The sequence below is a fragment of the Balaenoptera musculus genome, chromosome 19 (genome assembly GCF_009873245.2).
Source record: "Balaenoptera musculus isolate JJ_BM4_2016_0621 chromosome 19, mBalMus1.pri.v3, whole genome shotgun sequence".
NCBI lineage: Eukaryota > Metazoa > Chordata > Mammalia > Artiodactyla > Balaenopteridae > Balaenoptera > Balaenoptera musculus.
In genome coordinates, this window is record NC_045803.1 from 9069370 (window position 1) to 9084421 (window position 15052).

General features: G+C 57.3%; 1 protein-coding gene across 3 annotated transcripts; it reads right to left on the bottom strand.

Annotated features, from left to right (window-relative positions):
• Positions 1–439: 439 nt before the first annotated feature.
• Positions 440–12579, bottom strand: CCDC9 (coiled-coil domain containing 9). 3 transcript variants are annotated; one of them, XM_036834111.1, is made up of 15 exons: positions 12490–12557; positions 10731–10804; positions 10472–10576; positions 8715–8816; positions 8267–8530; positions 6733–6816; positions 6471–6644; positions 5695–5876; positions 3978–4024; positions 3730–3862; positions 3186–3276; positions 2669–3098; positions 2245–2337; positions 1141–1190; positions 440–577 (listed from the first exon to the last, which is right to left on the bottom strand). In XM_036834111.1, the coding sequence occupies exons 2-15, from the start codon at positions 10731–10733 to the stop codon at positions 560–562; spliced, it is 1776 nt and encodes a 591-aa protein (XP_036690006.1). In that variant the 5' UTR covers positions 10734–10804; positions 12490–12557; the 3' UTR covers positions 440–559. The 3 variants fall into 3 exon arrangements, with proteins under 3 accessions (XP_036690006.1, XP_036690004.1, XP_036690005.1); XM_036834109.1 differs by lacking the exon at positions 12490–12557 and adding an exon at positions 11482–11580; XM_036834110.1 differs by lacking the exon at positions 2245–2337 and having other exon boundaries at positions 12490–12579.
• Between the last annotated feature and the right edge of the window lie 2473 nt (positions 12580–15052).

Consider the following 15052-nt stretch of genomic DNA (forward strand, 5'->3'; position numbering starts at 1 on the left):
GCCGCAGTCCCGCCCCAGTTGTAATTTGCGTTTCTCCAAGCTAAACTTTACTCCGACATTCGATCCCACCCTTTTCTCCCTCTACCCTCACCCATCTTCGGTCCAGGCTCCACCTCTTTTCTCCACTAGTTCGAGCACCCCATTCTAAACCACGCCCTCCGCCGCTGGCTGCGCCCCACACCGGCATAAGGGATTCCCATCTAAACCTGCTCTTGTGGTTCCATCCCACATCCTAACATCCTCCGTCCCATGGTTTAACTCCGTACACCAGAATTCTGGCCCCACCCAGACACCCTAACCACGCCCTCAGGGGACGTGCCTCCTTTCCATACTTTGCGTCCTGAGGTCTAAGCTCACACCCCGAAGCTCCAGATCCGCCCCACACACCAGTCACGCCCCCTCCCCATCTCCTCCCGACCACCCTCAACATCTCCCTCTCTAAAACCATGGAGTGGGCTCCGGGGAGGAGAGAGCACAGCCCGGAGATCCAGACTAAGCCCCTCCTGCCTCCCCCTCCCCATCAAGGCGGGGAAGCTTCAGTCCCCTCCCAGCAGCGTCTTCAGGAATTCGGGGAGGCCTGTGGGAGGGTGGGAGGGAAGACGTATCAGGGGGTGTGGAAAAAGAAAGACCCCCTTCCTCCCCCCTCTTCCGCCACGGAAAAGCCCGCCAAGCACAGCAACCCAGCCTGCCCCCGCCAGCAACACAGTTCAAAAGTTAGCGGAAGCACTGCGTTTAATAGAGACCGGGCTGGCGGCCGAGGAAATCAAGTCCTTCAGGAGTCACCGGCTATTCGCCATGCCCCAGATGTAAGCTCCTGGAGGCGGAAAACGGCCCGGGAACTGGCACCTAGACCCCCATGGCCTCCATAAGGCGGTAACTCGGGGGCGTCTCAGCCACCCCGGTGCCACAGCGCCCCCCATTTGTGAGACTGGACTACTGCCCTGGCCCAACCCGGTTCACTATCCCTGGCTCCTCCCCCCTTACATTTAACCCTCTCCTGGCTGGAGTGTGGCGGAAGCAGAGGACAGAGGAGCGAGGCGGCAGGAGGTTAGTGCAGAGCGCGGAGGCCACTGTCGGCGGGCGCGGTCAGCGGGCGGCCCCCGGTGGCGAAGCGGCCGCCACCACTTTGCAGAAACGCACCCTCTGGAAGTCGGTGATCTCCGCCGTCTCCCGGCCCTCAGGGTCCGCCTCTGGAAAGAGAAGGGGTGGTCACTGGAGGGCAACAGTAACCCCTGCCCCACTACCGCCGGACCGGGACGCTCTAGCCCCGCCCCTCTGCCCTACTGAGCCTGGCTGCCGCCCACCCCGCGTTAAGCGGTTTACGAGTCTCGGACTCCTTTAATCCTCGGAGTGGACCCACGCAGCAACACCCATCCCAGCAGTACCCTGTTTACAATCGAATACATAATCTGATATAACGAGATCGCAGTCACGTGACCCAAAGACAAAGCGCTTGGGCACCCCGGCCTCAGCCACCACCATAAACTCCGTCCTCTCCGATCGCGGCCCCAGCCCACCCCATCCCACGGGCCTAAGCCAACCTCCATCACGCCTGCCCTACAGGACCTACCCTTCACTTCCCTTGCCCACCTTCTGAGTCCTAACCAGACCTTCCTTGGCTCTGCCCCGAAATCCTAATCCCACTCCTGGGGGAGGTCCGTGGTTCACAACCCGGCTTCCACCTGCTGGAGGTGGAGACAGGGTTGGCCTCTTGCTCCAGGTCCGCTGGCCCCAACATTCTATTTTACCCCAATTTTTTTACCCCACTATTTTACGTATTTCTAATTTACCCCAATTTACTAATTTACACCTCGAAACTCTAATCCCGCCCACAGCTAAATCCATTACTCTGCCCCTCCCCATTCTTATTTTTGACCTAAATTTCTAATCCTGCCCTTAGCTCCTCCCCCTGAACCTACCCCACCCCCTTATTTTTAGATTACTTTCCAGAACCCCTGGGATGGGTCTCTAAATCCTAATCCCATCCTGGCTCCACTTCCTCACCCCCAAACCCCATACACACTCTATTCCTAGCGGCTCGGCCCCGGGGGGGAAGTCCTTCCTTTAGCCCCACCCCCTCCACGCCCACCCTTTCCCAGCAGCGTAACCCCACCCCCTGTCCAGCTGTTCGCCCACACCAATGGTGGAGACCCACTCCACCCCGTTCTGCTCCCCCGAAACCCTCTTCCCCTCAACCCAAGAGGAAGCAGAAGGAAGAAGGCCACCGCGCAGCCGCTCCCCCACCTGGAGCTGCCTCAGACCCCTCCTCTTCAGCTTTCTGGATTCTTGGGAGGCTGGGCCCACTCTTCAAGGAGGCAGGGGCTGGCTGGTCACCTCCTGGAGGAGGAGGAGGCCCAGTCAAGCCCCTTCCCCTCCAAGTATCCCCCCACCCAAGACAGAAGGCCCTGGGGGAGAGGGGGGTTCAAGGACACACGTGGGGAGGGTCACTGGAGAAAGTGAACTCTTTATTGGGGAGGACACTGAATGGCTCACAGCAGAGCAGGATCTGGGGGTGGGCATTCCGGAGACAGGCACGGCCCATCCTCCCTAGCCACCAGGGTGGTGGGACACACGGGGTCCTGGGGCTCAGGCTGAGGGTCCCCCATGCACCCCTCAAGCACACACACAAGCAGCCAGCTTCATGCATTTCCGAAAGGCCAGGCCTCACCCGGAGAGAGGGCGTCAGCCGGATGGGCGGTCCGGGGAGAATTCAGCTCCATCTCTTCTCCCCAGTCGGACACAGGCTGGTGGCCCCCGGTGGGCGAGAAGGGGCTGGAAGGCGTGGCAGGGGCCTGGGGGAGCAGCAGAGGCTCCTCCGGCCTAGCGGGCTCTTCGTCGCCACGTTCCCCGGTGGGGCTTCCGGTGGGGCTCCCGGTGGGGCTCCCGCTGGGCTCAGCCTCGTGGGGTCGGTGGTCTCGGGCAGGTTCTTCTCCCTCCTCGTCAGCCTCTTCTTCTTCCTCGATCTCCTCCTCCTCCGCATCCTCACTCATGTCTTCCCACTCCTCGCCCTCCCCATCCTCACCCTCGCCCTCCCCGCCCTCGCCCTCCTCACCCTCGTCCTCGGGAGGCCGATGGGCAGGGGCCGGGCTCTCGGGAGGCTGTGAGGAACACAAGGCAGGTCGGGGAAAGGGTGTGGGCCCTGGGCACCCTCACATCACCTGCCCAGAGATGACACGCCGCCCTACCTGCGTGGGCACCTCCTCAGGGGTAGCGGGCTGTGTGGGCTCAGGGGCTGCGGACACTGCCTCCTGCGTCTCCCAGCGGTCATCGTGGTCACTGGAGGGAACAGAGGAACGGGGTGAAGCCCAGGTGGAAAGAGGAAGGGCTTCCCACCCCCAGCTCCCCCCCAGAGACAGAGCTGCAACATTCAGCTGGGTGGGGGAAGCAGGCTGTGGGATTTCCAGACCAGGAGCTGGCACGCTGGAGCACCCAGGAGGAGGAAATGGTGGGCACGTCCGTCAGGGATGGACAGATGGAGGAGGGCCAAGTGGCAGAAGAGGACCCAGATGGGAGGGGAGGAGGGGACAGATGAGGGCCAAGTGGAGAGCCAGGCCCCAACACCCCCAAAACCAAGTTCCTGACCCACAGGGAGACGAGTGCCCGAGGCAGGCAGGGCCAAGACTGGACAGATAGATGTACCCTCCCACACACAAGCCAGAGAACGGCCAGGGGTAGAGCCACACAGCCCCGCTGGGGTTGTGCACGTGCCAGGGGAAGGGGTGCCCCCACCTGTAGGCACGGGGAGCTGCCTTGGCCTGGGGTCGGCCGCTCTTCCTCTTTCTGCGGCTGACCTCAGTTTTGTGCTGGGACAGGAACTCCCTGAAAGTGGGGGGCTTGGGAGGCCGGGCCCAGGCCTGGTCATCTGCAACAAAACCCAGAGGGAGTTGGGGGTGGAGGGCACGGCACAAACCACCCCCACCCCTCCCCCGGCCCCAGCCCAACCAGCTGCCTCACCCCACCCAAGAACTCCCACTCACCGTAGCGGTGGGATGGTTCCAGGGCCACAGCTGGGCCATCCTTGAACCTGGGGAAAGAGAAAGGGGGTGAGCAGGCAGCTGGGGGCACAGGGAGAACAGGAGGGGGGAAGAGATTGCGGGGAGAGATGGGGGCCAGGGTCAGAAATCAAGATCATAGAAGGCAAGGTGGTCAACCAGAAGCGGGCAGAGGTGAGGAGGGTCACTGACTAAAAGGAGGACAGGATCAGGTGAAGGACAAGGGGCAAATCTGATATCATAGTGACAAATACAGAAGAAAAAATTCAGTATTTGACAGCCTGCCCGCCCGTGAACAAAAATTTGGAAAGTACATGATCCCCAGCTCCCTGTCCAGCCTCATTTCCTATCACTCTCACCTCCCCAGCTAAGCAAGTTCTCCTACCACATGGAGCTCCTGCCTCAGGGCCTTTGCTCTTCCTCAGATCTCTAAGTGACCCACTCCCTAACCTCCTTCAGCCCTCAGTTTGGAGGCTTTCCTAAACTTCCTAATCACATATTATTACATATATTATCTAAGTCCAAAACAGTAGCCTCCAACCTTCTCCATACTCTGCTTCATTATTCTTCAGCGTCTGACATGAGCTCTATTCATTGCCCATCTTTCCCACTGGACTCTAAGTTCCATGAAGACAGAAGCATTTTCCTCACAGAAAAATATATCCCCATCACCTAGAACCTTCCATGACACATAGGAAGGACTCAATAAACGTTTGCTCATGAAATCACTGCACATGTGCAGTAGTGAGACTTGCTGCCGGCTGCTTTGAGGACATAAGAGAAAAACAATTACTTCCTCAGTCTTAACCCTGAGAACATCTCCCCAAAAGCCCCACCTGTCTACACCTTAGAAAGATCAGCTACAATATCTGTGCAAAACATTTCTCACGCTGGCACAGGCTTAGCTCACAATCCAAAAATAAATGCTCCGACCGCCACGCACACAGACAAGATCCTCTTTCTTTAGCCAGCGCCATGGCAGAGGATAGAGGATGATGTAAAAACTACAGCTGTCGACCTTAAAACTGCCGCTGGGCAGCTCTTCCAGAACCTCTCTGTCTTCGCTATGGAAGTCACTGCTCCTGTGGATGATGCCTTTGCTTTAAGTTTGACTAACAGGATGTTTCCTGGGACCCGAAAGGGGACAGAGTCAGACCTGAGGATAATAATGCCACCAGGATAAGGGGTTTGGGTTGGTGGGGGACAAGTCAGAGGGATGAAGGGAGGATGCAGAGGTGTTATCACTATAAGTAATTCTTCATGCCCTCCCTGCGTGAGAATTCACATCTGTGTCCTTGGCCATGTAGCCACAGCAGTACCACCCACTAGAGTGGGCAGAGTTTAAGTTCCTGCCGCAGCAATGCAAGGTCTGCTGGCTAACAGAATAGGGAAGTGTGTCCACTCTCCCTCCTGCACATCTGCCAGTGCCATGGCCAGCACGTCCCCAGGGAGCCTGAAGGGAAGGCACACCCAGGTAGACCCACAGCTTCAAATCCAGCCTGGATCAGCCCAACCCAGGAGACCTGTGAACACGTGAGAAAGAAATGCTTTCATGTGTCCCTGAGATTTGGTGGTGGTTACGCAGCATCACCTAGCAACTGCTAACTGATACACAGGGTGAGAAGCCAGAGACAGGCAAAGGAGTCAGAAGTCAGGGCCAAGGTCGAGGAGCCAAAGAGGGGCAGGCAGGGCGGAGACTCACATGCCATCAGTCTTCTCAGCATCCCACTCCCTCCGCCACTGGCCGGTGGGCTTGCGGTGCCGCTGCAGCCGCTCCTGGTCGATCTTCTCCCGCTCCTGCTTCCAGCGCAGGTACTCGGACCGCTCTCGGCCCGTCATGGAGAGCGTCATGTCCCCAGCGCCACCCAGGCCGGCCCGGCGGCCCTGCCCCCAGCAGACAGGCAGTCAGGGCACAGCGACAACCCTCCCCCGCCACACCCCCTCCCCCAGGCCCTCTAAGCTAGCGGGGAGGGGGTAGAGCCACCGGCTCAAGGTCACACATGGAGAAGATCAAAGCCACATCTGCCCACGTGGCACCTCCTCAGAGAGGCCATCCCAGATCTCTGTCTCTTAGTAGCATCCCTCTCTCCTCTGTCCCCTGACCCGGCTGGGCTGGAGTTTTCTTCTCAACACTTGCCATTACCTGACATCTTATTACATGGTCACTGATTTAGCCCCAGCACCCAAAACAGTGCCTGGCCCCGGCAGGGGCCCAGTAAATATCACTAACGTTAGTAATGAGAAAACATCGCCAAAACACACCAGAAAGCTTCGGAAGGAAAGCAGTGTGGTGCTGGCTCAAGAGCCGACAATCACCTGGGGGGCGAAGCCTGAGTGCAGGGCTGCCGCCTCTCCCGCTCTGTGTCCCGTGCGGCCGCACCCGGCCCTCCACACACACCCCACCCCCGAACCCAGAGACTGACTGCCGGACGGAATGTCAATGTCGTGGCCCCGGGCGCCCCGGCTGCCGGCACTCACCTGCCGGTCCTGCTCGAGGCCACAACGCACCCGCTCGAAGTCGGGGCCCCCCCAGTTGCGCCCGTGCCGGCGGCTGCCTTCCCGACGGTCCCGCTCAGGCTCCTCCAGGGGCCCGCTGCGTCGCCGGGGGTCGTCCAGGAAGTTCCGCACTGGGTTGGGCTCCAGCACGCCTTCCTGCGGGTACACGGAGGTGGGGGGTGTTGGCGGGCTCCCGGGGCCGGGCGGCTCCGCCCCACCGCCAGGGGGCGCCCGAGGCACTGACCCGCTGGTTGCGCTCGTACTCTGCAATCTTCTCCATCTCTTCGTTCATCTTCTCAATGTTCTGCTTGCGCCGCTCCTCCCACTCCTTGTTGGGGGTGGGGTGGGGACAAAGAGAGACACACGGCGTCAGAAAGAACCACTCAACCCGAGCGTCTGTCACCTTCTGAGGCTCTCAGGCCTGCGTGCGTGGCAGCCCCTGGCTGGCAGCTGGGCATTGGCTCTCAGTGTGTCCCCGCTCAACCGATAAGGGGGCTCAACGTACCTCGACTGTTTCTGCAAATACAACGTGTGCTGACCGCCTGCTTTCCTTCTGGGGTCTGGAATTTGGGCGTGTACTAGGCAGAGAGCACCTACATGACCAGCCCCGGATAAAAAGCCTGGGCACTAGGTCCCTAATGAGTCCCCAGTAGATGACCTTTGACATGTATTGTCAATGCCGGAGGAATTAAGTGCAGCCCGTGTAGCTCCACTGGGCGAGGACTCTCGGAAGCTGGCACCTGGTATCCTCCAGACTTCAGCCCATGGGCCCTTCTTTCCCCTTGCTGATTTTGCTTTGTATTCTTTCCCTGTAGTAAATCTTAGCTGTGAATCTTTCTAGCAAAACTCCGAACCTGGGAGAGTGGTGGGAACCCCAGCACACTATGGCTGGCACGGTAACAATGCCACAGCAATAACTCGGCACATGGCCAGGTGACCCCCACAATCCATTCTCCTCTCCTTCCAAGGTAACAGAATTTTAGATGAGCACGTGGCATTTCCAGGACTCAGCATACAAGAAAGAAATGAACTTCCATTTGATTGAAGCCATGGCATTTTTGGGGTCTTTCTGTTACAACAGCTTAGCACCTACATATAATAACCATCCTTAAATAACACTCACTGAGCGCTTACTCTGAGGGTTTCAATGTCTGATGTCACATGATGCTTACAATAACCTTTAAACCTGATTTTCATTCCCGTTTAAGAGTGATAACCAGGAAGTTCCCAGAGGGGAAGTGAGCTGCCCAAGGACAGGGAACTAACAGAAGAAGGCTGACCCCTAAGCCACCATGCCAGACAGCCTCCCACTCTGCTAACCTGCGTGGTGGGGCACTGGGAGCAGTTACAGTAAGAACATCACTGTTTCCCACCAACAACTCCGGGGAGTGACACAGAGAGAGCACGTGCGTACACACACATGCAAGAGAAAGCGTGCGCGCATGCGCTGCTGGACAGAGCCCGCCAGACGGCATCAGAAAGAGAAAAACGAGAGACGGGCAAGGGAAGGCAGGTGGGCAAGCACACAGCAGACAGAGAGCAAAACAGGAGAGATAGAAAGAGACGGGGAGAGTACCTACAAGCACTGGTCTGGAGGAGGGAGGGAGGGAGGGAGGGAGAGAGAGAGGGAAAAAATGAAAAAGAGCTGAAGAGAGAGGCCGAAAAAGAAACAGAGGAAGATAGATGAAGGAGACAATCCGTTTGAGAGCAGGAACAGAGACAGAAACGGGACCACGTGGAGCCTCGCCAGAGGACTCCAGCCCCTGCTCGGCTCCTACCTTGGATTTGCGGTCGGCAGTTGAGGCATCTCCATTTCCAGAGAGGTGAGGGGACCCCCTGCCCCGACCCCTCCGGCCGCGGCCCCCAGCTCCTCCTCGAGGCTGCTCCCCGGGACTGTCTTCCCAGCTGCGGGATGCCCGGCCCATGCCTGCCCGGCCCATGCCTGCCCGGCCTCCATGCTGAGGGGGGATCCGGCCTCCCTTGCTGGCCCCTGGGGGCCGAGGGGTCCCAGGAGACCTCCGGGAGGGACCCAGGTTCTTCTCCTGGAAAGGGGGGAGGGGGGGAAAGTACAGTCACTGGGGCAGGGAGATGGGGACATCCCAGGCCCAGAGGGCAGCTGCCAGGATCAAGGCTCCCCACAGGTCTGGGGCAGCTGGGAAGGCCTTTAGTTCTCAACCCTTGCCCCCGCCCTGTACTCACGAGTCCCCATCCCGGCGTGGAGCTCACCATTTCCATTGCCACATTCTCCTTCTCCACTGAGCGGCCCTTCCGGGGAGCTGTCACCGCTACTCCCTCGAGTTCAGCTTTTTTACGGTCCTCCTCGATCTCCTAGGAGCAAACAACAGAGACAGGGAGTGTCAGGGGCCCTCTGAACCAGCTGGATTCCCACAGCCCCCTGAACTCCTCCCACGTCTGCCCCAGCCCAGACCTCTCTCTGGAGCTCTAGACAAGAAAGCTGGTCACTTCAGCACCTTCCCTCAAACTCCGCCAGGCTGTTCCCCTGCTCAGAACCCTCCTGTGTGCCCATCTCTGAGCCAGAGCCAAAGGCTTCCCCACAGCCGACGGGGCCCTACAGGGTCTGGTCTCGTTACCACCATGAACTCTCCTCCCACTCTCTCCCCTCACTCACTCTGACCTCAGTATTCCTGGAACCTACCAGGCTCAAACCTGCCTCAGGGCCTTTTTCACCCGCTGTTCCCTCCGACGGGAACACTCTTCCCCCAGAGATCCTCCAGTCCCTCACCTCCTTCAGGTCTCTGCTCAAAAGTCCCCTTCTCAGGAAGGCCTTCCCTGACCAGCTCCCCTGCCATTCTCTCACCCTTCCCCCTCCCCCCGTCACTACCCCGCATTATGTGTATTTTGCTAACCGCCTGCCTCCTCCCCGAGACAGAATCTGCCCCAGGACAGGGATATCTGTCTGTTTTGTTCACTGATGTATACCCTGAGCCTAGAACACTGCCTGGCACACAACAGAGGCTCAGTATGTTTTTGTTTTTGTTTTTGTTTTAAATGAACAAACGTATGAAGAATGAATAAATGAAACCCACTCTTCATCCCATTTCAGGGACAGCCCCACCACCTACTCTGTCACCTGTGATAGGGACCTGGGCCTTGTCCTGGACCCTCTCTCCTCTCTAACCCCACCACGGCCCGTCAGTCACTGAGTCCCTCCCAAGAGCCCTGTCCCAGGCCGGGCACCTCTTCTCCACATCCCCCACCGAAGTCCCTGCCCCAGCTTCCTCCCTGTCTCCAGTATCCCCTCCTCCCACCCACCACCACACAGCAGCCAGAGGGGTCTTCCTAAAAAGCTATTCTGACCTGGCCCCACTCCCCCTCAAAGCCCTCCAGGGATCTGCAGTGTCCTTAGGAAAAAGTCCAAACTCTTAGCCTGGTGGTATTCTGGGCCCTGCATGGCCTGGCCCCAGCTGATCACTCCAGGTCAATATCCCCCAACTGACCCTCCAACTTTAAGCTCCAAGTTTTTGCACAAACTGTTCCCTCTGTGTTAAACGTGTTATGCTTTCCTTTTTGACTGGCTAACGATCTACTTACCTTTTAGGTCTCAGAATCCCCTCCTCCAGGAAGCCCCCTTAGTATCCCCTGGGCTGGGTGAAGAGCCCCCTCTGGGCTCCCACAGAACCCTGAACTCCTCCATCCCAGCCTTGCCCACTCTGGGTCATCACTGACTGAAGCCACAGCTGGATCCCTACTGGCCTGTGAGGCCCGGGGCCCAGGGCCATCTCCATCACTGCTGCTTCCCCAGCACCACTCAGCAGTGGGCCTGGTGCAGTGAAGACACTGGAGAATACTTGTGAACGAATGAATGAATGATGGAATGAAAGAAGGAATCTCAGGCTAAGGCCTTTGGCTTTTATCCCGAGAGTGATGAAAAGTCATGAAAAGGTTTTAAGGAAGGGAGAGGTGAGGGAAACTCACTGCGGGGAGGAGAGGGGATGGGGTCTCCCAGGGCGGGGCTAGGGCACCTGGTAGCGCCGGATGAGGGCCTCATTCTTCCGCCGAAGAGCCTCGATCCTCTTATCTAGCTCAGCATCCTTCTCCTCCTTCGATTTCAGATCCAGTGTGGCCGACTGAGAGGGGTAGACAGTTCAGAGACAGTAAGAAAAACCTACACCCACCCCAGTGCCATTCAATCTGGTGTCTGAGAGTCGGGAACCTGGGTCCCCTCCTCCCAAGGCCCCTGCCCCAAAGCTCAGATCCCAGAGACCCCACTTTCCTTCTCACCATTCCGCTGGCAGGGTGGGACCAGGGTCCCAGCAAACCTTCCCTGCAGAATCTGGACACAGCACTCGGGGTTCCTGAGGTCAGAGGGAACAGAAGGACTAAGGCCAGTGACTCTACCCAATCTGTCTCCTCCTCTCCCATAACGGGGGCTCCTCTAACGCACACACTGCACGCGCACCCACAAACACCTGCACTCCAGGGTAATGTTAGCCTTCACTCCCTCACCTTCTTCTTGAAGTGCTAGCCCGCCCCTTACCTGGAAATGTTTAGACTCAGTCCTCTCCGGAACGTTTTGGACTCACCCATTTCCCATAAAAACAATGTAATCACACCCACCTTGGGTGGGTTCTGGTCCCGCCCCACCACTTAGGAAAACATCCCATACTGCTCCCTTCAAAACGAAAATTCTAGGTCAGTCTCCACACCTCTGTGCTGGGAGTTTAAACCCGGGCCTCTATCCCAGGAGAGCTTTAGGTAGAGCAGCTCCCCCAACCTGCACAAGAAAGTTCTAGGCCCAACTCCCTGTGCCCATTCCGGTGCCGCCCACATCCCCGTTAACAGTCTAGATCTGCCTCTTTCCCAGGAGCTTCACAAACGTCTTATAACCCCACAGTCAAAACAGTTCGAACCCCACTCCTATTTGCTGCCCCTACACTCAGGAATGTTCTAGCCCCACCCCCAGCATCCTAAGAAAGGTTCCGCTGCCTCCCCGCACTCCCACAAAGATTCCGCCAACAGGCCCGGTACCCACTGGAGAGACTTCCTGGGTCTGGCTTGACCTCCCAGCGGATAGTGTACCCGCCCGAGCGCGGACAGAACTTCCCCGCCCGCCCGCGGCTTTCTAGGTAAAAGCTCGTCTCCACCCGGTAGAGAACGCCACGGGACCGCCCCGGGCCAGGGCAAACTTTCTGGCCCCGCCTTTCCCGCCAAACCTATGGCCCCGCCCACATGCTCGCGTCATTAATCCCCCCACCCCCGGCTTCCGACTTTCCCAGCCAACCCTCTGGCCCCGCCCTCTAGATCCCCAGGCAACAGCCTAAACCCGCCCCCTCCTTCTCGCGTTATTACACCGGCCCCGCCCCCGGCTCACCAGCCAACACCCTGGCCCCGCCTCCGATTTGTCCTTCCAACCTTCTGGTCACGCCCCCTGGCTCCGCCCCCGCCTAGTCGAGTCAAAATCTGGCCCCGCCCCCCGGCGCCCCTAGGTTCTGGCTCAGCGGCTAGCTTCTCCACCACACTCTGGCCGCGCCCCGGGCTCCCACAAAACTTTCTGGCTCCACCCCCAGCATTCTCTGCCAGCACTCTGGCCCAGACCCCAGCTCCCCGGCATCTTTTTTGGCCCCGCCCCCACCCTCGGGTCAGCCCCTGACTTCAAGGACCCACTTCCAGGGCAGGCAAAACTTTCTGGCCCCACCCCCAGAGTTTTCGACCAGAGTCCCGGCCCCGCCCCTAGCTCTCCGGGTAACGGCCCCGCTCCTAGCCCGAGCACTACTTTTCGGCCCCGCCCCCAGCTGCCCACCCACGCTCCAGACTCACCCTCAGCCCGGCCTACCCCGGCCCTGCCCACCCACCGACGTCCCGCCCCTCCAGTACCCCTCCAACTTCCCATGTGGGCGTCCAGTCTCCGCCCCCCGCAGAGTACTCTGACCCCGCCCCCGCGGGCCGCTCGCTACCCCGCCCGTGCCCGCACCCGCCCCTGTACGTGGGGCGTCAGACCCCGCCCTCTCCGGGCGCGCTCCCGGCCCCCTCCCCCGGTCACCTGTCCCGGAGACCCCGCGGCGTCCGCGACTCCGACTCCGTCGGCCTCCGCGTCCGCAGCTCCCGGGCCGCGCGCGTCACTTCCCTCCCGCACCACGTGAAGAGGCGCACTAAAGCGGGTCATTTCCGGTCCTGCTGGCCGTTTCCGGGAGCCTTAAAGGCGCCGCGCCCACTCGGGTGAAGGAGGGAGTGGGTTGAGGCGGTCCGCAAGGGTGTTCAAGGGTGTTCTGGAAGCTTGTGTTACTGCTTTATGCCTGAATTACCTTCTTCCACGGAAAGGAGACACCATCCTCTCTCTCTGGCCTCTATCTGCTTCTCCTCTTTTCTGGTTCCAATAAATAGATGCCAGGCACTGGGCAATGACTCCTGGAAGCCTGACCTGCCAGCTTGTGCTGGGGGTGGATGGGGGGGATCCCCCACCCTCCTGCCAGTGAAACCTTACAGTTAGTTGTGGGAGCTTAAAATTTTCAACGGAAAGAATCGTTTCTTCATCCTCTAAATCAGCGTTGAGTGACAGGCTGTGTGCTGGGGTGGGGGGTGAAGCGTGTTAAGGTGACGAACAAGGCAGACCCTATCCCTGTCCTCATGAGGGAAGGCACAAGTACACGTGAAATAACAGAAAACAGAAATGTGGGCGATGTCTTGCAAGAAGGACTGGAGGAGAGGCTGTGGGTGAGAGGGGGTTACTGTCCAGGCAGAGGGCACACAGCCTGTGCAAAGGCCCTGTGGTGAGTGAGCTTGGTGCCTTCTAGGAACTGGAAGATGCTCAGAGAAGGACCTGCTGAATTTGGCTACAGAGTCCAGAGGGTTACGTGCATTAAACAAAACTTAGACATGATTAACCTATTTTTACAAGTGATGCTAAATGTTATGGAACACCCTTACAGGAGGTGATGACAGTTATAAGTGGGCGGACCAGATTCCCTGAGGTTGCTGATAATTTTATTTTGTGATTTAAAGCATGGAAAGGGGAAGTACCTTGCCCCTCATGTGGTTACGGTTAACAGCATTTCAGAGACCTTCTCTACACATACAACTTAATTCTCTTGAAATTCCCCAGGAATTCCCTGGCAGTCCAGTGGTTAGGACTTGGCACTTCCACTGCTGGGGCCCAGGTTCAATCCCTGGTCAGGGAACTAAGATCCCACAAGCCATGTGGTGCGGCCACAAAAATAAATAAATAAGTAAATAAGTAAATAAATAAATATAAAATTCCCCAAATACCTGCCAAATTCAGGACACCCTTGCTTCAGCTCTTTATTCAAATGTCACTTCCACTTCGGGGCCTTCCTTGAAACCACCCATTTGACAATTTCGAAATCTCTCATCCTTTCCTCTTCCAATTTTATTCCTCCATGTTACTGTTTACCCTCTAAACTACCATGTTTCACTCACTTCTCTTGTTCACTGTCTGTCTCCTCCACTATATTGTCTGTTTTATGTCCCCAGTGCCTCCAACTGTACCTTATACATAAGAAGCTCTCAAAACCTATTTGTTTCGTGAAACTTTTTTTTTTTTGGCCGCACTGCGTGGCCTGTGGGATTTTAGTTCTCCGACCAGGGATCGAGCCCAGGCCCTCGGCAGTGAGAACACAGAGCCCTAACCACTGGACCACCAGGGAATTCCCTGAGTGAATCTTTATTACTACTATTTTCTTCCTTTTTTATAAAACAGAAAGTATGTGTACTGCACTGAAATTCTATACCTTGAACTTAACAGTGGATGGTTGGCCACCTTTTAAACTGCCATGTGATGTTCTATCCCAGAGATGAGCCATAATTTGGCCCAACTGATCTTGTGGACCTTCGAGTTGTTTCCAATTGGGGAGGTTGCTAACAATGCCGTATTGAATTTCTTTTCTAAAAAATATTTATTTATTTAGTTGCACCGGGTCTTAGTTGCAGCATGCAAGATCTTCATTGCCACGTGTGGGATCTTTAGTTATGGCATGCGGGCTCTTAGTTGTGGCATGCGAGATATAGTTCCCTGACCAGGGATTGAACTTGGGCCCCCTGCATTGGGAGCATGGAGTTTTAACCACTGGACCACCAGGGAAGTCCCCACATTGAATTTCTATAGGCACATATCTTTACAAGTATATGATCTGTCACAATGTCATGATTAACACTCTGAAGCCAGGAGACTTCCCTGGGGGCGCAGTGGTTAAGAATCCGGGGACACGGTTTCGATCCCTGGTCCGGGAAGATTTCACATGCCTCGGAGCAACTAAGCCTGTGTGCCACAACTACTGAGCCCACGTGCTGCAACTACTGAAAGCCCTGCGCTCTAGAGCCCGTGCTCTGCAACAAGAGAAGCCACCACAATGAGAAGCCCACACACCGCAACGAAGAGTAGCCCCCGCTCACTGCAACTAGAGAAAGCCTGCGCGCAGCAATGAAGACCCAACGTGGCCAAAAAAAAAAAAAAAAAAAAAGACTCTGAAGCCAGAAATTCTGGCTTTGAATCCTGGCTCTGTCATTTACCAACTGTGTGATCTTAGGGAATACGTATCTAAAACTTCTCTGGCCTTCATCTTCTCCATCTGTAAAATAGAGATCATAAC